This window comes from Hypomesus transpacificus, chromosome 9, assembly GCF_021917145.1.
Source record: "Hypomesus transpacificus isolate Combined female chromosome 9, fHypTra1, whole genome shotgun sequence".
NCBI classification, from domain to species: domain Eukaryota; kingdom Metazoa; phylum Chordata; class Actinopteri; order Osmeriformes; family Osmeridae; genus Hypomesus; species Hypomesus transpacificus.
This window is the reverse complement of record NC_061068.1, coordinates 7079871-7105117: the sequence shown is the minus strand read 5'-3', so window position 1 is coordinate 7105117 and position 25247 is coordinate 7079871. Positions and strand designations below refer to the sequence as shown.

At 43.5% G+C, this 25247-nt stretch overlaps 1 protein-coding gene across 8 annotated transcripts in view; it reads right to left on the bottom strand.

Annotated features, from left to right (window-relative positions):
- foxp1b (forkhead box P1b) overlaps positions 1 to 25247 on the bottom strand; it is a 129551-nt gene that overhangs the window by 57397 nt on the left and 46907 nt on the right. For all 8 annotated transcript variants that reach the window (XM_047025653.1, XM_047025651.1, XM_047025649.1 and 5 more), the window contains one exon: positions 15482 to 15660. In XM_047025653.1, the coding sequence (XP_046881609.1) occupies positions 15482 to 15649 (168 nt within the window). In that variant the 5' untranslated portion in view covers positions 15650 to 15660. The remainder of the gene's footprint in view (positions 1 to 15481; positions 15661 to 25247) is intronic.

The window sequence follows — 25247 nt, the reverse complement described above, 5'->3', positions numbered from 1 at the left end:
AGATACTGCATTTTCATATTCGTGTAATCAGCTCCACTAGCCTGATGCTGATTTAATCCACTTCACTGAGAAGTCTATCAGTGCACGGTGGCGTGTCACTCTCTCTCCCCTGCTAACCACCCGGCATTCTGCTCCAGCCACGCTGCTCAATAGCGCCACTGAAGGCAGGTCACAGGCAGGCAAACCAGTCAAGGCCTTGCCTTTAATTCAGATAGAACCGCAAGAGACATTTTGAGAGATTTAAACAATTTAGAAGAAAAAAAGTAATGAAGGAAATCAGAGAGCAGGGAACAATGTGGGGCAGATGTGGCCCGCCCCTCTCTCTGCCCTTTCTTTTCCTTCCCAACATGTGTCTGGGGGACGCCCATCACTGCACTGAGCTTTCATTTCCATAGAGTCAATAAAACAGGGAAAATGGCCTCTGCATGCCAACTGTGTTGGGTGTCTCGATGCTTTGACAAACTGGGCTTCTTAGAGTTGCATCTTTGTGGGAGATGTTGCATCAGGTGGTACTGAGTGTAATGCTTGGGTAAAGGGTGCCTCCAAGACCCAGCATAAAACAAGGAGGATTCTTGGAGAATTATCGACTGAGAATTAAGCCGTTTAGAAGTCCTTTCCTAGCTCTGCTGGCTTGACATTAGATTTGATATAATCAATACACATGAGACTCACAGGCTATACTAAATTAATGTCCTTCTCAGATTTTTGTTGCATTAAATGTCAATTCTCTGCATTATAATCTGCTATAATCTGCCCAAAACTGCTTGAAAAACAACAGAGTTTAAGCTGACATGAGCTAGTTCACATGAACATGTTTGCGCCGTGACTGCTCAGGGCATTGCTCAGTCTGTGGATTGGTTGTCAGACTCCAGTGGAATCCTTCTGCTATAAAGACTGCTACTGTACTGTACGTTGCTTTACTGTCCTTGAAGGGCAATGATATGATGTCACCAATCAGTTCAGCTGAAAAGGGGAGGCTGCTGTTGCCTGCCAACAACGGCTGGCAGCGCAGCACAGGCCTTAGGGCGAGGATTTGTCATGGTGTCTGCCTCAGGAGATGTACACGATCCCTGATGGTTTCAAAGGGAAAATGCAGACAAATCACATGACAAGAAATGTTACTCTGCTCTGCTCCGGCGTTTAAGCCTCGGTCTGCCGTACACTCATCAAACACCCTAATAAAGGCTTACATCAGGACTACACTAATGGTCTGGCCCTGGCTGTCTCGTCCTGACCTGGCTCAGACAGCCACTGTAGTGGAAGTGCTGGAGGAGGATTCCCAGTGTGGTGGGAGTTAGAGATACTCTGAGGGAGAATATTTCTATAAATCACTGGGAGACCAATTGGCCATGGCTATGGATTGAGTTGCAGAGGGGAGGTAGCTCCCTGGGAATAGCAGTGTCTCTGTTGAAGTCATTCCAAGATGGGTAATATGATCCCACAGAGACAGAAATAAAAGAAGGGAGGAGAGAGAGGGATAAAGAGAGGAAAAAAATCGGATTGCTTTTGCCATAAACTAGAGTAATCTCCAGGCTGGGTCTAGACGTATCACCTCACAAGCCAGACTGGACTGAAATGCATCATGGTACAGGACGCTGTCAAAGGATGCAGATGTGAGTGAGGAGGTTTCTCTTCATGCTGATTCGGGGGCCATACTAACCCCAGTGTGTGTACACAACACAGTACGGGCTCAACTCCCAGTTCAGACTTGCACATGCTGTGTCTTAGTGTGGACGGGTGTCAGTACATGAACAAGCCACGGGGAAAACTCCTGTAAGTGTAAGCACTTTCAACACAACATCTGCGTGATTAGCATGCAGAGCAGAGCACATCAACTGAATTGGCCAGCTTCAATCTGGCTGAGCCACCTTCAGCACTGGGCAGACATCCTGAGCTGCAGGCTTCAATAAACATTGCAGGAGAAGATGATCACAACGCAAACTAAGTTATGTGCGAAGCTTAAAGGCCTTGCATAAACATGTGATGGAAATATTAAACAACACCAACTGAGACACAAAAAAACCAACCTCCTTAAATCACTCTTAATGGAACTGAACTAAAGGGAAATGTGTCCAGATGTTATCGTTTGTAATGCCTTGCTATGTCCGTGCATCCTCGTATTGTTCTATTACATGAAAAGAGAAACACTGAGGAAGTGGTGAGAATGAGAGAAATCTAAAGTGAAAAGCAGACAGAAGTGGCCCAAACAACAAGCACTGCAGGAACCAAGGGCATGTGAGCTATAGAGCAGGAGGACTGGGTGGGAAATGACAGACTGCTGTTCAACTCCATTAGTTGCTATGTGAGAGGGGTGCATCTAGCAGCACACGACCTGTGAAGAATCTTAGATCTCGCTCTATCTTGGAATGGGATTGCCGCATTAATTCTTGGGAACTGTAATCGCTCAAGCAAATCAAATTACTCTCATTAACCGCACAAGAAAACTGCCTCTGTAATAAGTATGTATAAAAAAGTATTTATTACCAATAATCACCTCTTTAATATGAGCCAGCTTACAACGGCTTTTATTTTTGCTGATTAAGTTTAAAAACGAGAAACAGGAAGGACACACTCATACACACACCCATACACAGCTCATGGAGTTTATGGGACTGAGGGATACAGTGATTAAAGGGGAGGGGATAGAGATCCAGTGCTTGAGGGCCTTTGAGAGGACGTACCTCACCTAGTCATAAAAACACACCTCTGTCTTTAGGCCAGTGCCAGAATCACTCTCAATGGGTTCACTTAGAGGTGAATCACCAGAGAATTTACATGTAAAGTAGTGAATGTCATCGTCAGGGTAAAGCCTTAACACAGTGCTGTCTATGGCCACATTTACTGACCGCTACATATCTGTCTGTGAGGGTGTAATCTAGACACACTGCAGACACTAGCATAACAAAGCTATTTATGAATCACCGACAGCTGCTTAAAGTCTTTCAGCTCATCCAATTTGCGTACTTTTGGTTTGCTGTTGAGAGCCCAGGCCACCTGGAAAAGTGTAAAACTTGTTTGGTTTGGTTGTTTCTGGAAATGAGGGAGGACTAACAGATAGTGTAGGTATTCCTCTAGAGACAGTACACTCTATGCTCTCATTCCAGGATCTGACATCATTCTATCAAGTGATGCTGCCAAGCATAATTGCTCTGGCTGTAAATGGAACAGACACAGATATCCTACTTGTTTGAAGCAAATTTCCTTTTTTAAATAGCCAATTAATTACATCAAAAAAGCTAATAGAAAGTAACAAAACACATATATCAAAATGGGTAGTAAATATGATTTGCCTCCATAAAATAAATTACAGTTGGAGGTCACTAGTTCATTCATTTACTGGTTCAGCATAATTACCTGTTTTTTCTTAATTTCCATCTCTATTCATTAGGGATTCAAATGTCCCTACAAACCACAGCAACACACTTCAATTCACTCGATTTAAATATCAATTCCTGCAAAAATGTGCAAATCAGATACCCACCTTAACAACCCTCCAACTGTACTATGGAAAAGCACTGTCTACAGTACATGAGTGTAATTAATAAACAAAAGGTGACTGAACTACATGTGATTCCTTATCATTTTTTTGAAAATCACTTAATTCATCCAGGAGCAGCTGGCTATGCTTAGGCTCTGGCAGGGGGACAAGTTAAGACAGTGCTGCTGCCCCATGGCTACAGGCCTTCTTTTCAAACTAAAACGAAACACACCCACTCCTGCCTGCATGTTTTCTCTCATGACTCACACTGGCCAGGTGAGGGAGAGGGTGGGGGAGAGGTGGGGAGAGAGGGGGTGAGTGGCACAGAAACCTTCGACTCAACATTTTGACATTGTTTCGCAAAGGGTATTCATAATGATTCGACTTAGCACACTGCACAGTAACACAGTAAACCAGCACTCTCTGAGGTGTCTAACTATTAATAGATGGAGGCATTTATCGTGTTTAACACATGAAAGCCACCTCTGTGAGACACATTGCAGTTTATCACATAAACACTTTGTAAACATCCAGCTGTAAATATAATTATTTTGGTTGTGGGACTCGTGTAAGGCACGTCTTACTCTCCTCCACATCTGTTTGAAATATGGGGATAAACCAGCTTTCTGGCTGGAGCTCAGGTGGTTAAAATAGATGGCTCACACACACACAATTGTGTATAAACTTCTATTTTTTGCTTCTAGTTTATATGCTCTCTCTCTCTCTGTCTCTCTCTGTCTCTCTCTCTCCCCCCACTGTCTCTCTCTCTCTCTCTCCCTCCCCGGTCTCGCTCTCTCTCTTTCTCCTTCTCGATGACGAGTCAGCAAAAAGCCAGGAGCTGTGGCTCCCCACAGTGCACCTGCCAGGAAGTGATGCTGCTCACTCCAGCCAGGGAGGCTGCTGGGATACATGAGGCATTGGTGCTGGAGGCCGGGCATGTAGCTAGGAGGGGCAAGCACAGGCACAAAGGAAGGCCGAGCATGCATTCATTTGTGAGATGACAAGTCTTGAAACCTTCTTAAGACTATACTTTAAAAGGTTTTCATGGTGTTAGATCCATAGTTTGGCGTCACAGAACACTAGTTAGACATTTACCAGTATTTGCTCTAAGCAAGAACTCTTGCTGGGAGTTATGGCTGCAGGTCCAGGCAGTGTTGGCTGTGAAGACCTGTCCGTCAGGGGAGAACATTCAGCAGAGGCAAGCAGGGTAGAGAGTACCGTGTGATACTCTAGCAGGCAGCAGCGACACACAAGGTTCCAAGTCCCCTCAACCTCAAATCCCACGGGCCCCTTTTTCAATTTAACACAGCACTCCACCGGATTTCACTCACTCCAGACTCTGGCACATCTTTGACACTTTTACATTACAAACACAGGCCTCTCATGATTAAAAGCACCAGCCCCCAAAACACACACACACACACAGGCGCTCTCTCACTCATAGTGAGCTGTAACATGAGATGGGTGTCCCTTCCCTGTCTCTTTTTTTCCCCACTAAATCAAGCACAAATAACTCACCGGCTCCTACGCCTATCTTGATTTCACTCAAAAGATAAGAACACCATTTCTTGTTTTCATTGGGCTTGAGTGCTAAGAATGAGAGCACAAAACCAATCTAAGATAGAGATACAGTAGATAGATTGGATTGGCCATGTGTGTTCTATCTCAAATGAGGATGTTTTGAAGAGAACACAAGATGAGCTCACAAGCTAAACACCAGTTTGGAAGAGAGGCATCTAAAAGACAAAGAAACCATTTGGTCAAAAATCCCCTCAGAACTGCTGAATCTCCTGGCACAGTATGACCGACTGTTCAATTGGCAGTACTGATTCCTATCAAAACCCTGGTTTAGACTAGTTAAGTTTGGTCTAAACACAGAGGGAGCTCACTGCTGCTGTTGGCAATGAATTCCCAACAAGCGTGCGCCGTGGCCCAGTGCTGGCCCTGATAGTGATTGTGCTGGGGGTAGGGAGCTGAGCAGTACAGAGTATTTACTGATGCAGTTATCTTGTCCTGTGACAGGCAGAATCAATCAATCACGGTGCCACGGCTCGGCTCAGCCACGCATTCCAGGCACATCCCCTCACTTCAGGGGAGGAGACGGCAGTGTTAGCCGAGCCAAATTTGATCAACAAATGCAGTTCCCCTGTGCCACAGCTATCTAAGATGAAGATGATATTATGAGAAAGAGAACAAAGTGATGAAGACAGCACAGAGCGAAAGAAGAACTCCAGGTGGATCCTCACTATTTCATCTTCTTAAAGGCACAGCACCCCTTGAACAGGGGGAACTGAAAACCCCATGTATCCTGATGAAGAAGACGTGCCACATTGCACATTCCCTTTAACACATCCAGGATCCCAGCATTCATATGTCAGACACAGATTTTGATTAATTATCAATACTTAGAGAATACAAAAAGAAAAAAATAGTTTGTCTGCCAAACTTTCATTCCAATTAAAAACACTCACTGACTACAAGTGACATTTCAAATAATATCTTTAAAAAACATTACTGACATGTACGCACATTTTAAAAGGTGAAGGGATTTGCATTTTCCAATGAGAAAAAAATAAATATAGTGTCGAGTGTGCAGATAAGAGCCCAGTAATTAGGAGCAGCAACGATGGTGGAAAACATTAGAAGAATAAACCTGGACTAGTTTGCTTCTACTCTGTTGCCCTACAGATATTTTACATTATTCAATCCAAAATACCATCTTTCTGATTCTAACTTTCTTTCTGCATGTTAATGTTTAATAAGGGCCCTTGGCTATCTATGGGCACAATTATTAGATATCCGCAGAGAGAAATTGAAAAATTAATCATACTCTCAAATTTGTTCCTCTCTGATACGTAGGAAATGGCTCTAAGAGCTCTGGCATCTCCCCAGTCGTATGCCCAATCTAGACACAATCAAGCAGTTGCCAGGGAAGGTTGCTTGTTCCGGAAAGACAATTGCATCAATACAGTAAGTAACAGATTATTTACATGTTGATATGCCACTTATCATGATATGCCACAACATGGATTAGCCTGCTGCAAGCTCCAACAATTACTGTTTAACCCCGACGCCACAAAAGAAAAAAAAGAAAAAAATTGCTATGAGCATAATTATAAAAAAAATTACACAAGTGGTATAGTGGGGACTGTTATACGATAGGAAGTTGTGGTGATAAGTGGAGACATTAGGGAAATTACTCGGTCACTCACACACACACACACTGACATACACACATTAACACAGTAGCAGAAGTATGCGTTTCAAAAATATGTATGCATATGAAGGGTACTGACAGCATCTGCACACACAAATTACATGAAACACTATGGCTTATGCATGGCACATTTCCATACATTAAACATTTCAAAACCCTTTAGTCTTGGATGGATAATGTTTATGTTGACCCTAAATGCATGACAAAAATACAGTTTTGGACTCAGGACGTACAAAGTATACTCTACACGCACTGTAGTCCTTGTGGCAAATACACTATAGAGAAGTAACCTACCCAGTTCCTGTTGGGTGTAGCTGGGCTGTGGCTGTGGTAAAGATGCTATAAGGCTGTCTGTCTACATTAGTGTTCATCATGGTGGCAGTGAAGAAGCCCGTCTGGTCTTTCTGTCTACCTCCCAGAGTACTTCTATTGGACATACACTGACATTTCCATGCTAGAGTAGCTAGTCAGCCAACCAGCCAACCAGAAAGAGACAAAAAGACAGACATACACAGGCCTATCAAAACAACTCTTTTAAGTCCTATGCCCAGAAGCAACACGGCCTTTTGTCCAGTCGCTGTATACCAATGTCATCCAGCTCTAATCAAGCAGAAAATGGTCATAAATATTTCTTTCTGCTAGATTTCACATCTCATGCGGGGTCATGATATTTTCCCTCTACCTCCAGGGAGTACCTAATGCAAAAAAAGAGTTACTTATATTCAAGGCTCATGTCCCCGTAGTCAAATGTAGAACATATTCACAATTCAGAGGCAAACAGAGACCAGGGGAGGAAGAAAAAAAAGGGGGAAAGCATATGGGCCTGTCTTATTTGCTGTGCCATTTACTGGCTAGTACACAGTAAAGTACGCTTTCACAGCCATCCCATTACATCATGTCAGAGATTGTAAACAAGCAAATAACAACAGGGCATTGAAACCCACAGCAAGACGGCAACACACACCCCATGCACCACAGGGCCCCCTGCCTCCCAACAGTGGAGAAAACATTTGTTTTTATTGTTTCATGTTAATAATATATATCCCTTTTTTTTACAGAGAGAGGCAAAGAGCGAATGAGGATTTATGCGAGGGCTGTTCCTGGTTCAGTATTTATTGTGCACGTCATTCACAGGATGCCAGAGTGCCATCACTTTTTATTTATGAGGAGCCATGCTATCATAGAAGCAGCATATCATTCTCTAAATGGTATACAGCTATTCATTTGCACATGTTGGCCTGGCCATTTTTCTCTCAAATAGAGGCCACGTCACTCCTGAACGCTCTGGGTCATTATTAATCACTGATACACACTCTGATAGGAGAACACACGTCAAATAATCAAATTGACTCTGAAGGTACAGACAGGGTCCACATATACTGTACTTACCTTGGTAGAGTGTGTCATTTGATATTAGCTGTCAGTCGTGGACTGTATCATTCCCCCCCCCCCCTCAACTATAAAATATATTATTGTTTTCGCATCTGTATTTCAATTACCATTTTTGTCCTCTGAAGGGATCTCCCTTCCACCTCTTCCAGCCAGCATATAAAACAACAAGGTCATGTCTCCACCACCCTCTATAGTGACTGTGCTCAATGAAACAGACTTCCTGTCCATATTCAGTGTTTTATGGCCTATGCTGCAGCAGCTCTGTCCCAGCGAGGGTGCGCTGGGAGTATTGTAACCGCAGAGATGCAGTGCAAGTGCTTGAACGACTTCACAACAAACAGATGTCCCAATCCTCTCCGTGCATCTTCTCCATCCGCACAGGTTCAAAGGTCACACCTCTCCTGTTGACTGCTGTTGACAGAGAGAGCTGATGAATGGGGACAGGGAGGGGAACGAGCAGCCACGGAGTGGCATCCCTCTGGTTGTGCTCAAGCACCTTCATCATCACTTCATCCTAACAGGCGGATAACTTGTTTAGAGCCTTACTGGAGCGGCGGGGAGAGGCGCCGAGGAGAGGCGCAGCGGGCGCATGCTTCACAACATGCTCTGGGGAGCGATATCTGAGACCTGCGTGCTCACAGGCTCCAGGCGGGGAAAAAAACCTGTTTGTTTCACTTGCACATCGCTTTGCTCTCCTTTGAGTCTGTGGCTCTCCCCACTGTGTCAGCCCAGCCGGGTCTGGACCCACAGGCTGACACAGGGAACCCGCCCTGACATCTATTATCTACAGGGTGTGTGGAGAATATGAATAAGATATATCAGGCTTTCAATACAGCATTTTCACATTAGCCCCTGTCTATCAGTAACTCCTGCTTCCAGCCCCCCCAACACATCCACTGGAAACAGACACACTCTTGCTGTACACATAGCATGTGCCATCTGTGTGTAAACTGAGAAATTTTGTGGCATGCAAACCCTAAACCAAGGGCAGAGCTCTGGAGCATCCTAGATGCCTCTATCAGAGGTGGGTGCAGCAACAAGGATTAGGGCTTTATTGGAACAAATAAGTGCTTTAATGGGAGAAAGTCCCAGTTTCAATTTCAATAGCTCGTTTAACCCTTATCTGCCCAATTCCTTAGGGCCCATTCTATGTTAATTGGATCTACATTGCACTTGCATTGGGGGTGTTAACAAGCACAGCCTATGAATATTAATTACCCAGAAGTTTTCAGTGTAAGGAATACTTTCCTGATACATATTAATTCTATGAAGTTTTTAAAGTAGAACTCTCATTAAAAATGCATAAGCCCTGTGCTTGATTGTTTTCCCATGAGGCATTGTGCATCTTTAACTTTATCCCTAATAAATTGGGTCAAATTGGCCATCCTACAAGAATCTCTTCTCCTAAAAAGGCATTATTATTCAACGTTATGTAAACATTCCTAACCATGAAATATGGTGTTTTACCCAAGCTGTGTTTTGACAATGGCTATTAAAACCAGTCATGTTTGGGCCTGTACTTTCCCATCCCAGGCCTCCTGAGGCCCTGTTAAAACGGTTACTTATTTACAACGCTAAACACACAAGCTACTTGACTAAACAGATCAACATTAGACTGCATTTGTGTGTGTGTGTGTGTCTTGGTGTGCACCCGCTTGCCTGTCTGTGATGTGATGTACATCTATGAGTGATGTGTGTCTTTAACACAGGGGGGGGGGGGGAGGGGAATGTAGTTATGACTTTAAATAAAATATCAGAGATGCATTAGTCAAAAGTCCACTGGATGCTTTATCTGTCTCAATATGCCATCTAATACTAAAGCAACACAGCCGTGTTTCCCTGTCTGCCTCGCCACACCAGCTGCTCCAGACACCTGCTCCAAGTTTAGAGTTCCCTCTCCTGCACAAACACACAGGCACGGCCATCAAAGACCATCCGGGTGCCACACAATGGAAGCCACTTCATGCTTCCTAATGATACCAGCATGCAGAGTCGCATCGTTTTCATAGGAGGCACTCCTGTAGGGCTCCTTATCTGGGACACACACAAACATTCACGCAAAGGCATGTAGAAATAACACCCCCACGCATGTGCACACCCACACCCACTACATCAGCCTGATAAATATAGGATGTGAAACTATACAAACAATACACCTTTCAACAGATTACTCTCTCTCTCAACCCCATCCCCTCCCCCTCCCTCATCTCCACCACTCCTCAACATCTTTTCCAGGCAGTGACCGTTTGACCTGAAATCCATTATCCCCACTGGTTCTTTTCATGTGGCTATGTTGAGATGGGAGCCAAACTGCAGCACAGTCTCTTACCTTGGAGCGATCCAGTCTTGTTGGAACATGGGGGGGGGGGATGGAGGAGGGGCTGTGGGGGGGGGGGGGGGGGGGGGGGGGGTTAAAGAGGCTCTCTGATTACCTCATTGTCAAACAACTCCTCTGATCCCCTCTGCCCACAGAGCACAGGGCAGGGAGGGGGAGTAAACAGGATGTCAACCCATGGAACAGTCAACTATTTTAAACTCTGGGGTATGCAAACGTGAGACATGCACTTCATTGCTCTTTTTGAGGGACCCACCGGACAGTGGACTCAACAACATGGATGAGTTCACAAGGCGGCCATCTTGGAACTTGTCAATGAGACAATGGTGAGGTGCTGTGTGGTTTGCCTCTCAAACTCCTCATGCACATCTCTGACAATAAAAACACTTAACAATCATCACCAGTCTAAACTGATCTGTTCCTGGGAGAAAAAAGGAAATGCAACAATTAACTGTGCTCAAAAAGCAATATGATGAAATTGCGTGAAGCTCAGGCCTTTACAAAAACAGTGATGAAGTTTTCAGTGACAAGTGTCGTTTTCTTCTCTTGTTTTGTAATTATTTTTCTCCATTTCTACATACCAACGCATTACTGTTCAATTTTCACCTCCATCTGTGTGATTATTAATCAGATCACACATCAATTGCCAGAACCACCAAAGAAATTTAGCCTGTAATAAAACTGTCATGTGTGCTGGTATAAAGACAGATGTTGCCAGTTGTGTGATAACATAATTAAACTGTTCTGTGAGGGATTCCATAAAATTATTCAAATTGGACGAGCACTATCATTTTACCAATAAAGCAATTTAGGGCAATATGCAGTGTCATAACACTGATGTTATCCGCTCCTCCAGATTTTCCAATAAGTTTGAGCCAGTACCAAGCCCCATCTGACAATATGAACAGTTTACAAGCAGATACCTGAGAGCACTAAAAGATAGATATGCAGCGCTGAACAGATATACTGCTAGGGAAGAAGAATAAAAAACATACTGACAATGAAGTGAATTCAATTCAAATGCACAGTGATAAGACAGCGTTCTCCATGTAACACAGGATGTATTTCATCTGAGCTTGTGCTCCAGCAGCCCTGGTCTCCACAGTCAAGTGCACGCAATCAGCAGAGATCTGCTGCGTGCGAGCTCCTCTGGCCCCACCTCCGACTTAATGCTGTTAACCTCTCTCATTGAGATGCCGTCAGGTCTGATCACTGGTCACACAGCTGGCCAGGCCACAGCCACCCCTGGCGGAGTGGGAGAGGAGACAGTCATGTGATGCCGAGGCTTATCACTTAGCACTGCCTCCTGACCTGCACAGAGGGCGAGAGGCAGAGCGAGATAGACAGGGACAGAGAGAGAGAGAGAGAGAGAGAGAGAGAGAGAGAGAGAGAGAGAGAGAGCGAGAGAAGGTGGGGGGGAGTGAGAGGGAGAAGAAAAGTGAGAAAGAGATAGTGAAAGAGAGAGGGAGAGAGCAGGACAGAGTCAGAGTGAGAGTGAAAGAGAGGCCAGGAGAGAGAGAGGCAAGAGAGAGAGGGAGTGTGTGTGTGAGAGAGAGGGAGTGTGTGTGTGAGAGAGAGAGGTAAAGAGGGGATTGAGGGTACTGTAGATGAGATGTGCATCTTTACATCCTCAGTGTCCAGGAGGGACCTTGTAAGATTTAAATTATGCAAACACACAACCTGTGCTTGCTCAGCTCTTTCAGCGGCTGTAAGTGTGGAGCCAAGGTGTCGCTCGCCACACGCAATGCTACTGAGGCCTTCACTGTGTGTGTGAGAGAGAAGGGGAAAAACATTCAGAATTGGTTTGCCTTATCTTTCGATTTGTAACAAAGCTGTAAAGCACTTGTCTGACAAAGACGGCTGGATGGATGTGCCTGCAATAAAGGACGAGCAATTATTCATCGCTGTTGTTCTTTTTCTGACGATATTGTTGCCGTGTACAGTATTTGTGTCACTTGGGGAACTGGTGGCAATTCTATAGGAATCTCTCCAACTTGATTAAAATGACACTTCTAAGTAACAGGATATTAATATTTAATACTTCACAGTTATATCATTTGAACCTCTTTTTAGCAAAGGAATCGGTTGCTTACTTAAACATGCGAGATACAAATGCACTCCCTAAATGGACCATAAATCATCACAAGTCATAATGATACAGTATGTTCTGCAGAAAAGACTAGTGACAGATTCAAACCTTTCTGTTGATGTTGCCTCTGTTATGGTGCATCTGCTACTAAGGACAATATACCATCCGGTTTCACAAAAAACAACAATACAAACTGAAAACCCACATAACCTTCACAAAGCTATTGCACAAACGGACGCACTTTTATAGATTATTTTTTTCTTTATCACAGCTCGGATCTTCACTTCCTCATGAAAGACGTAGCAAAAACCACAGCTTCTGCTCCAAAAGCAAGAGTTAAAAACACAGACATAAACAAAGACATACAGTGTTAGAAAAGGAGACTTGTTCCAGGGTTGTGTAAACAATACCCCTCATTCGACATGTCCCCATTCGAATTGTCATTGTCAAAGTATGACCTACCATAGGGAAGCAAAGGTACTGAAAAATGTATGTTCAATCTGTGACACATGTACAGGAGATGGGTGTATCCTCTATATGAGGGTTGCATCAAAATAAGTGAAGAAATAGCACAAGGTACTATATCATCACTTTTCAACTTGGATAAAAGCTTGCCAGGAAAAGCAAATACAAAAAAATGTCCCAAAAAATCGCTCTAATCTTGAAAAGCAAGATAGGGAATCGTTACACTGCCTTTCACCTGATGTTTGACTTACTAATAGAGATGTTTAAGTCAAGCTTATGGTCCACTTCCCCCAATTCTGACTAGTCGGCAAGATGAATTCCCCTGTCAGAATCAAGATGATCAAACAGATTACAATTATTTTATCCCCCATCTTTATTAATGAGCACTGTCTTTCATGGTTATGTTCCCTAATAAGAATAAATGATATGCCACCACCACATTTGTTGTTCCCACTGACTCAGGGGGCTCTAATATATTTGCACTGAAAATTCTAGATTGATTTTTGCATCACCAAAAGGAAAGTAGTGACTTGGATGTTTCTATGAGAACAAAGGAAACAGAAACCCAGACCTCCTTGTCAGTTAGCCGTATATTAGTGCATCTAGCAAATAAAACTTAAAAGACAGATTGCAAAATGCCACAAAAGTAAAAGTTATCAAGTAATTGAGCGAAGATCTTAATACCCAAGGGACAATTAACATGGTTCATGGTGCATGAGTGAAATCTTGGGTTAGTCTAATGGGAGAATAAAACGACAGGCGCCTTCTCAGGAATCCTCCACTGGTAAGTACCCTATCAAAGGAGAGTGCCAGGATCTCCGAGTGAGACATCTCCTCCTTCATCCCCAACCATGAACCATTTATCACACGCAACAATTAATACACCAAACGCGGTTTCCAGCATTCACCGTCTGTCACCGAAATTAACCAAGGGATTTGTTTCACAGAGAGCTAAACAGAAAACAGGTGCCACACTGAAATGAAGAGTTAGAATGGTGCTGTGATGGTCTAACCCGTGTTTACTGGAATCTAAAGAGCCAGTTTGTCACTTTCTGTGTCGAAGATGCCTGATCTTAGAGAGTAATCACTCGGAGCGGATGACTAGGAAACGGAGGCTGTCCCTGAATGTTTTTCTCCATGCTAGGGAGGTTCTCTTTTTTTCCCCTCTCCCCTCGGTGTCAAGTGTGCATCCGTGACACATTAGACTCCTCTCTCTCTCCCTCTCTCTCCCCATCTTTCTCTTGTCTGCCTCACATTGATCAAAGTTGTAACCCCTGTTGTCTTTGCAGAGCGAATCAGAATGCGCCCCTGGCAAAGAATGAAGGAAAAGTCAACAGGAATTAAGTTTCAGTGCAACTGTTTACTCAACTGTGGCCTGCAGTTATTGAAATTTTATCCACGGTTTTGTGTGACTACTGCAGTAATGAATTCAGCATGGCTGTGATTTTCTCACTGACGACATACTTGTTTTAAGATGGAAAAAGATGGGGAGACGACTGCAGTGATGGAGAATAGATAGAAGGGACAGGCAATCTGGATTAGGCCTTCGGGCCTTGCAGAGAGACTGAGGAGCTGGACAGATGTATGCACGTCCAGTTGGATATTCTTAGTTTTGTTTTTCTGCTCTTCCCTGATATTCAGTGAACTTTGCACCAGGGTGAATCTATCAATTAGACCTACAGTACAAACAGTATTTGTTACAATGCATGATAATTTTATGTGGGGGCAACAGTCACCGATTGACATGGGTAAGAGTACAATATGTTCCCGCAAAAGAAAGATGTTCTTCAGAATTGTTCTTTTATCCATACAGATGTTGACAGATCCAGCGTGACAAGAGACAGCACCTCAGAGCCTGCGCAACGTCACCAAACAGCTCCTGACAGCAACCACAGTGTTTCTGCAGGGCCGAGATAGCATGAGACGCCCTGATCTTTTCAATGTTGTTTCCTTAGACACAGTGTCGTGTGGCACACATAACACTGACACCCACAGAAAGAGCTTGTCTGTTTGCTTCAAGTCTCAGACGGCGCAAATGTTTTGGGCTTCACTAATAATAAAGCTGCCGTGTTTCCTTGTGCCTTATTGGTTGGACGTAGAGGAGTGTGGCATCAGTTGGGAGGGTTGGGGCATGTTTACAATGAGCTAAGGGAAAACCTGTCATCCCATTGGACGCCACAGCTATCTCTCTGTCCCCACAATCCTGCGGCACCTACACACTTAAAATATGTTCAACTAACAGAATAAATATTTCACCAAAATGCAGATGATGCATGCTACAGTAAACACGTCCGAAACCAAACACACAATCACTCAGAGAGCACTTCTCCTTCTTTAAAAATAAAAAATGCCCTTAATATACATAAATAATAATAATAATGTGTTTATGTACTAGATGTACTTTCGGGTGAGTATAAAATATTAACAAGCACTTTGCGGGGGGATTGGGGATGCTGTTGACATGGGTTGATGATGCCAGGTGTGAGAGGAGGGGTCTGGGTGTACCTGGTGCTGCTGGAGATGAAGGAGGTCAGCGGCCGTCACGTCCACAGACGGAGTAGCACTCTCAGGCCTGGTGTCCCTGCCCTCTCTGGCTCCGCCCTCCAAGTTCACTGCTCCGTTTTGATTGGCTGGGCTGTTGTTTGTCGCCTCCGTCCCAGATTCTTGCATCATGACTTAACAACCTGAGAGCAAAGAGTTGGAGAAGCAGCTGTTAAAACAAGCACATGTTTCAATTCTGGCCCTAACTGTAAACACGTGTCATAACCTTCCCATATAATTTCACTTTTATTACAGGTTTTCCTATTGGTTCATGCCCGACTGTTTCTTGTTTGTTTGCTTGCACTGTATTCAGTGAAGCAAACGCACGTACACACTCTAATTCGTACTCTTTCCACTCAGTAATGAACTGCTCTTTTGTTTTGTCTTTCCGGCACAGATCCTTTGCAGATGACATGCCGGTGCTGGGTAGGAGGAAGGAGTACAGCTCAGGTTCTGTTTGTGTTCTCCACTACAGACGTGAACAGGGGAAACCAGCACACATCTGAAAGGAACCCAACCTCACTGAGGGAAAGCAGAGGAGCCCAAGAAAACACTCGCCCTCACAAACAAAACACTTTCTATGGAAATGGATATATTTACTCGTATGGTCCCAGAAGAACCACTGCAGAATGGCTTTTTAATGGGAAACAGGGCAATGGTGTGGGCCTGCCAAAGGATCTCCATGAGAAACATCCATTTTGAGACCGAGCGAAAACACGCAATTCCTAAAGGGGTGCTCAATTAACACCAAAATATGAGACTGAATTGAAATAGACCCTAGGAGTCCAGGCAAAAATATTGTCTGTAATAATTCAATTTCCTTAGAAAAACACAAACAGAAACAAAAGCTGTACACTTGTGTGCATACATTTTCATATAGTACATGCTATAAACTGAAAGCCCAATGAGAACACAAAAGTCAAGCTCGATACTTAAAGAGCCACATAGCCTAATTCCATTGTCAATCATTAATTTCAGCTTTTTGGGGCAATGACAACCCAGATAGATACCCCTTCATCCCTCTGCCCTCACTCCCCTCCATCTCTCAGGGGGTGAGAGCCAGCAACACTGATGCTTATCTGAAGTCTATATTCCCGAAATCAGCAGTGAGATTTACATCTATTGTGTTTATCACAGGCCCCACTGGTGCGGCGCGTCTAGTCTACCAATTCCAGGGCAGTTAATGAAGCTGACCAAGTCAGGCAGAAGTAAATTAACCTAGTTGATTAATTATTTATATGAAGCAGAATAAATGCCCTTAAAACACTGGGCCTCATCATGAAAGAAGGTAAAAATTGAACTAAATGTAAATTTATAGTGTTGCATTAAAGCCTTGTAATAGGAGGGCCAATACGTGTTAATGTGAGCTCAACTAAGGGCCAGCGTCTCCTGAGATGTTCCTCTAAACAAGACCCAGACCCAGATTTAGACACTGCAGGGCCATGGGAACACACCAGCACTCCGACAAATAGGAAATTGAGGTTGATAACATGTCACTCCATAATTTCTTTTTAGAAATAAGCGACACAATTATAAAAGAAGAGACATAGTCTGTCTTTGGTATACAATGAAGCTCATGATGACTACTTTAAAACAATGGGTAGGGGTGTAGTGCCACTGGCACCAGTAATAGAACTGGTGCCAGAACTGCATTTCACAATGCTGTTTATCTCTCCACTGTAGAGTAGGGTGTAGACGTAAGCTCACTGTAGGCAGTACATCCTGGTGAGTCATCTGACATGGTGGCCAGCACTGGTTCAGTCACAACGCCCCCTCACTCTGGGTCTGTCAGTTCAGCTTGGGCCCAGGCTCAGGGCCCTGCTCACTGGTCTCTGGGCCTCATTCGTGGGCTTAGCCCCCTCTCCCTCCAGACAGATGTTGACCCTGTTCACCCCTCCAGTCTGGCACAAACTCCCTCCATAATGGGATTTTATAAACAAGGAGTGAGCATGAGGAATACTGTGGGATGGGAGGGAGCCAGCCACAACTACATCTACAGGCCTCGCTCACACACACACACACACACTCCCTTTCTGAGACACCAATTAGAAACACACATTCTCAGGCCAAATGAAATGCGATTTGAAATAAACCACATGCTGACGTTATTCAACCCCACTTCTTATTCAAATAAAAGACATCGAGTTGGGAAAAAAAGGACTGTGTTTTCTTTTCTTTTTTTCAAAGCCACATAAAAGGGAGAAAGTAATGGCTATTATGCATGCACTGTCATTCCATGCAAAATTTTCATAATTATAACAGAAAGGCGTAAATTTCTGAATGCATGGCATCTCCAAAAGTAATCAGGAGAATGAGCCGCAGGGCTATTTTAATGTATGCAAAACTAGTGACCCACAATAAAGGAGAGGAAGGCTACAATGAATGCAAAGTAATGCGCGCATGCTTGGAACCGGCACTGATGAGGGACGGCTAAAATTAACACCCAATTAATTTTCGAATTGACAAACAAATGAAACCCATAAATCTACTTTCTCATTAATTTTACCGCCGAATAATTCAAAGCTGCAATATCATGAGCACAAAAAAATTGGAAAAGAATGAAAATGGGAAAAGTGCATTATCCATCATAAATATCAACCAGATAGGAAAGAGTCTTATTAGAGTTCTGGTGATAACAATGTTAATCTGTACAGCACTGAAGCATGGACAGTTTGATGTTTCAGGCACAGCCAACTTTTTTTTCTCTTTGTTCCATTTAAACACAGATCCATATTCAGTGGTAATTATGTGTCAAATGTCTTGCTAAAGGTACTGTACTTAGCAGGGGTTTAAGCATACTGTGTGCGGTCATGCATGCACAAACAAACACTTATGCATACACAAACGTGTCAGTGCACACAACACAATCACAAAGACACATGAGGGGGCAGCCAACACTTCTTTTTAGCATAAATAACAAAAACAACAAAAACAACAAAACAACAAATAATGGAAATTCCAGGAGATAGAGGCAACAACAGTCCACAGGCTCTGCTGTTGCTCATCAGAAGACAGGTCTTTTCGGTTAAAGGAGAGCATCTGCTTGCGAAACCAAACAAGTGTTTGGAACAAACAGTGGATCATAAAAAAGGTCAGTTTCTGTTTGTTTATGTTTTGTTGTGTTTTCGCTTCCTCTAATATGGGGAGTACAGTACAAACAGAGTCACATGTATTTCCCACCTGACCACACAGGTTCAGGGCAGTAGGCACGTACAGTTAATCAAGCCTGCCTCTCGTCTTCCAGGCTTCTCCTAAAAAACATCCAATGCATGTCCCCTGTCATGGACACCTGGAATCCAACAGCTCAAACAGTCAGCAGTCAATTTAAGGTAGGGTCGGCCTCCACAGCTGTGCCCTGACCCCTTCTCCATGTACTGTTTTTCTTTAATGCTCATGACAGTAAACCTTCAACGGCCACCTGCTCCGACACGCATAGTTCTCACACAGCCCTTGTTTACACATGCACACAACAAAAGCACAGCATTCTTGAGAAGGAGATAAAGACACAAAAAGAAGAAGACAGAGGGGAGAGGTGTACTTTGGGGCTGGTGTTTAGGTTAGGCTTGGTTGCTAGACTAGACAACACAACAGCCTGTACCAAGGTGTGACTGCACAATGCTTCTTTGGTTGGCTTCTCAAGGCTTAGAGAGTTTGGAGCTCTGCTGTGTTTTGACTTGGTTTGAGGATAAGCCTCACTGGTCCATATAATCTTGTTTACAAATAGCCAAACACACCCAATGTTCCATGGTCAGACTTTTCTCAACACCGGGGCCATCTTTTTGTCTTTGAGGCCACGTTACAGGACAGAGCAGAACATGAGCCTGGATACTGGATCCCTTCCCACAGCCCTCCCTTGCGCCTACCTTCAATGTAAGGCCTCCATAAAGCAGAAACGTGTCACTCAGAAGTACTGCCACAATCAGGGCTCGCATGGCACTCAGCGCAGAAGCCATCGCCCTTCTCCGAAGAGCAGAACCAACGTCTGGGATGACATTCCGCCAACGGAGACTTCACAGTGAGACCAAACAACCCTCTAATCTCACCAGCCACTTCAACCAAAAGTCACAGATAAGCAAGGCATATCTCAAGACTACTGTGACAACATTGTAGAAACAGGCCTTCCCGCCACCGCCACCCCCCTCCCCGCCCCCACCCCCTGTCTCACCGAGACACAGAAGCTTTTTAAAGTTCCTTCCAGACCTTGTAGGGGATAAGCGACCACTCAGAGCAGCAAACAAAGCAGCTATTTGTTTAATAAGTGATTGCTGCCATGGCTACAGTAAACAGGGGGAGCAGGGTTTGTGTTTATGAACAAACACATCTCCTTGCAGGAGCAATTTAACATTAACCAGGTGGAATGATCAACAGATTTCCTAGGTGACACTCAGGGCAGGCCCAGAGTAAACAGGCACTGGGTGGAGAAAGAGGCCAGACTTTAGGGAAGCAAGGTCGATGCAAATGCAGCCCAGCTAGAATAAACAGCTAGGCAAGACTGAAGACAAACAAACAGTCATTCTCCTGACATTTGAAGAAGCATTAGGGTGGTGTGTTACAGCTGCTGCCGGCCACCATGAATGTGAACAAGGTGGGGGTTGCTAGGGTGAGGGTGGGGTCGGCCGTGGAGGGTCTCTTGAGCATTAAGTCAGGATTCTAAGAGGAAAGACACTTTCACAGACCCATCAACCCAGTGCCTCTTCAGAACACCACAACGAGGAACTTGTAAAACATGTTAACCATTTACAATCCTCAATTATTCAGCAACTAGAGTTTGACAACAACAGGGGATGACGAGGGCTTCTGAGAGCGTCTGTATATGTTGAGGGATAGATAAGATGGTGGTGTTCATTTGTGTTCAAACAGTATTGTGAAGGTCTGGAGTAAAAGAAATGCCTGAAAACACGACATGGCTTCAAATGTAGCTAACTGTTTGTTCTGTTAATTCATTTTGGTGCAACACAAAACACCAGAGCGGAAAAAAAGTTACAGTTACAGGAAGCCTTACATTTACTGTAGTGAATGTGAGGAATTTGGATGCACACGTCCCCTTGAGCATGAATGTTTCATGCATACAACACTTGCCATCTGCTGGGTTGAGCCAAGACACTGAGGTCTCCCCACCCTCATGCTTAGTTGTCTCCCAAACCAACTTTCATACTAATTTTATATAGGCCCCAAACCCATTTTACCCCCACGTAGAATGATCTTGGAGACCAAACACATATTTATGACACATCGAGAACACTGTAATGGGATCCTCAAGCGTGAAATCTAGATTCAGATGTATTACAACAGAATTGACAGAGAACAGGGCCTTGACATCCCAGTGATAGCAGGGATGATGATTCATATGAATATGAACCTATTATCACGCTACAAGCTGAGGTAAATGAACAATAAGGATGCTAGCAGAAAGCAGACACTCCAGTGGAGAGGCTAAGTAGTTCTATAATTTTAGGAAATACACAAAACAGTTTGTCTTCTTAGCATGAAGCCATCCCATATACACCGAACGTACAGTCCTGCTGTGCATAGTGAATGACTGAGCACACCAAAGTAAGGCAGGCCATGGTATTTTTAGTGCAACCACGGTCGATAGAGACTGCGTAAATAGAGAAGTCTAATGAGTTTCCAGCCACTTCTACTTGAATGGAATAGTAATTCTAGGATGTGGAGTCTGTTTAAAGATAGTCCACAACACCTTCTTGGGACAGTCTCCTTCATTTGACTTTAATATTCTCCCACACACGTGGCTCATGCCGATTAACACGACAGCAAGAGGACAGACATCAGGAGACGTGGGGCCTCTTTTCTGACCGGGCTGTGGCGATGCGTGGGAAAGGCAGGCCTCGCTCCCCTCAAGCTCATCTTACCAATTAGACCTGTCAAACACACACGCCGAAAGAAAAACACAGACTTCAATCTCTCTGCATCCTATGGGATCTGAAAAATCGCTTATTGTTTTAACATTACTTAAAGTGTGTCATATATTTTTAATCATTTTTTACTAGAATTCATGCAAGGGCCATTCCCATGGGGGTGTAAATGTGGACTTATGGAGAGAGGAAATGTGTCAGATGCATTTTCCTAGGGAAAGGAAGGTTAGCCTTTGCGAACTCGTCTAATTAATACTGTGAGTCTAAACCAAGGGAGGGCCATATTATTAGAATCACTGTCATAAGGGGTAACTTACCCAGTTGCACACCACTGCATTGAGGCAAGCCTAAGCTAGGCCTCTTGCTAGCATTCATGTTGGAAAGAGGTTGACACTTTCCATTATACCTGAACACAACATGTAGCAAACTAACAAGCCTGCAAAACAGTAAAGTATGTATAAAACATTGTCAGTCACTCGACCACCACACAACCAGATAGAAATAGCCCACAGGATGAAGTCAATGGATCAGCATAACCCCTGCCATAGATTGAAAGTTTCCCTTAATATTTAAACTGTGTTAAATCCAAGTCTCTCTGAAGATTACAATCGCCATCAGGTGTCTGCCAGCCAATCCCTTTGTTTGGAGTTAGTCAGATAGAGATAAAGTTAAGCCATTGATTGCCAGAAACAATCATTAACCTTCATAAACAAATAATGGTAAGGAAATATAATGGACATTTTACCTCTGTAGTTATCTTGGTTGACAAAAAAACTTAATATTTAACTATTGCTAAACATGTGTAAGGTAAATAAACAATACGTTAAAAAACGGAGATCAAAATGGTGTTTAAACCAACGCTGGCCATCATTTATCCTCAGATGGCAAGTTGCAGGTTTCTCAACAGATTCAAATAAAGAAAATAAAGAAATATCATATTTATCTTAATTCTCTCTAATGAGCCAAGATGCTGGCACTAAATTCAACTAGATGAGGTTGTCAGTCCATTCAACCTGAATCCAATCCAATAGTGTAGAAAAATGCTGAGAAGCTAGTGTTATCTTGACGTACACAACTTAACTACACAACATCCATGCAAGCACATTTGTTAATAACCTCTTCCAACTGATTGGGTAAGTTATGGATCTTCATTAACCAATCAGAATAAGGAACAAAATTACAACCATTCTTTTGGCCCCGGAGGGGACTAACCGGAGACCCCTCCCACAGCCTCCTCCTCAGGTCTTCCCAGATGTTAGCGGGGTAGTTTGTGCCTAAGAAGCGTGTCATTATTTTAAAAGCCCCTGCTTCCCAGAGAGAGAACAAGGAGGGTTAAAAAGGAGGCTTACTAGCCTTCCATTAAGCAGTTAAATTGAAGGTAAAGGGCGCAGGGCTAAATACCGAAAGACCTTGTATGAATCTCAGCACTTTAATGGAATCAGGTTTTAACAACTCTTTTTGGTTAAATACAGCCCATGTCAGGAGGATGCGTCCAACTCATAAAGCAGCACAATGACAATGTACAGTGGCACTAATACAAGGACATAGTTCATCATGACATTTTCTGCAATTCCCAACTGATTAGGGTCATTATGTTGGAGGTCTGATTTATGTTGTCATTTCCTCTCACCGATCCTGCATCAATGAATCTTAATGAATTGGTAAATAAGGGTGAAGATTACACTCTGTGACACTGCAACATTCCTCACTCTCAACGGACGAGATTTATGTAGCCAATTAGACACTAACAGAGAAAACGGTCCGGCAGAAAAATAATATTCTTTATGGTACAAAATGGAAGAGCATTCTTGCTGAAGGGCAATTGTATTGTCAGTGTTAAGTCCATAAAATATTTCAGCAGCCTTCAAAACACAAAAGGAGCTGTGCGTGTGCTGTAGAGGCTTTCACGAAGGGAAAAGTTTATATAACGTAAGGTTGAGCAAAAGAGTTCAGCTCTGAAATTTGCTGAAGACCTTGGTGTTCACAATCAACCTATTCATGTGTTTGATCAGCATACATCCACCTTTGTGTGACAAACATGTTTACCCTCTCAGAGCAAACACCAGACAATGAGAGAGCAGGAGTCGGTGCTTCTCTAATGAAGATACAGCACCTTTATCTCAATAGGCTTTTTAATCTGCTGCATTAGCAGCAGTCACCTTTATAGGATTATGAAAAGCAAGCCAACAGAAGCAAAATCATTTGGCATTGAATATGCCACGGCACTATCTCAATTAGGATCTTGTACTGCAAGGTAAAGGGGGTTTTAAGATACAAACAGCCGGGAAAACACATACAGCGGGCATTCATCTTTTCAAAGACAAAATATCAAAATACAATCAGCCCTTTGAAGGTATCTATGATCAACAACTAACAGGAAAGGCATCCGGTATGATTGTGGGTTCAAACGATTCCTGGGACATCATTATTGTAGCTCGGTGTTGGCAATATATCAGTTTTTTGGATGAACATGGGTGGGGGCAAAAATACACATGTGTTTCACTACAAAGACTCCAGAGCACCTCTACTTATTAATCCCAACTTCTTAAAGGAACACTCAGAGTGATAATGAGGCTCTTTATGTATTACATATTGTGACTAGATTTAGTGTAAGCAAGCAGCTCTCAACATCAAACAGGCCAGCCTGCTATTAGGCACAGGGCTGAAGGATGCTGCTGTGTGAAAAGAAGTGGAAAATTAAAGCTGAAGCAGAGCAGGAAGAGCTTAATTTACAGGCATGTACAGTATGCAAATGAGATTACTCTCAGCTTAACTGCATCATTTATGTCCATAATAACAGCATCATCATTACGGGGCTCAAATTAAATTACACCGTAATTAGCATATCAAAGTGATTGGTTAAAGTTTAAAACAAATACCCAATTTTGTTAATGATCATCTGTAATCACCGTGTAGACTCCAATGAAAACATCCAAAACAAATATGTGTTTTGCAGAAGGGGAGGAAGGTTCCTCCCCCCCTCCCCCCCACCCCCGGCGACAGGTCTGTGACTGTGTGTGTAATTGTGTGTTTGTGTATGTGTGTGTGTGTGTGTGTGTGTGGTGAGGGGAGGGAGGCGTCTTACCTGGCAGGCTCCACACACTCAGGTTGTATTTCCCAAACACTATGAGATCAAAGATCCAATTTCCCACACTTGCCACTTCTGCAGTTCATCAATGAAATACTCATCACTTCACACCCAATTCAGAGCATTGCACTGGGGCTAAAGGCTTAGAGAAACTTGTATTTTTTTCTATTTGCCTGTCCTGCATTTCCTCTGATAAACATGGAGAATATTAAAACCCACACCCACCACCCCCACTAAGCACTTCCTCAGGCCTCTGACACAAATCATGCACACCTTATTTATGTGCCCATGTCTAGAGGCAAAAGTCAGTCTCCATGTCATATTTCTCCTGTTTGATACACCGCTTTTATACTTTCACGTCCTCACATTATTGATTTAATTCAGAATTTATGATGCACTACACGACTCACAAAGTGAATTCCGATGCCTTAAGTTTCCAACATAAGTCAATCTCACCTTTTCCCTCAATCACCCCCTCCTTCCCTCAGTCACCCCCCCTCCACCACCACCACTCATGTGTCCCCCTGCTCTCTTCTCCATCCACCCGACAAAAGAAGCGAACAGCTAGCAGTGCACACTATCAGAAATTGACTCTTCAAATTTTTAAGAAGTGGCATTTTACTTTATTCATTGAGAAATCCATTAAAGGCCTTATTTCTTAGAAGTATGTAAATGATGTGCCTTTCAAGGTAGAGCTAGGGCAAATCCACTCCATCAGCTAATGACGGCCCTCATTACATGCAGAGAGGCTGGCTAATGAAGGCTCGGC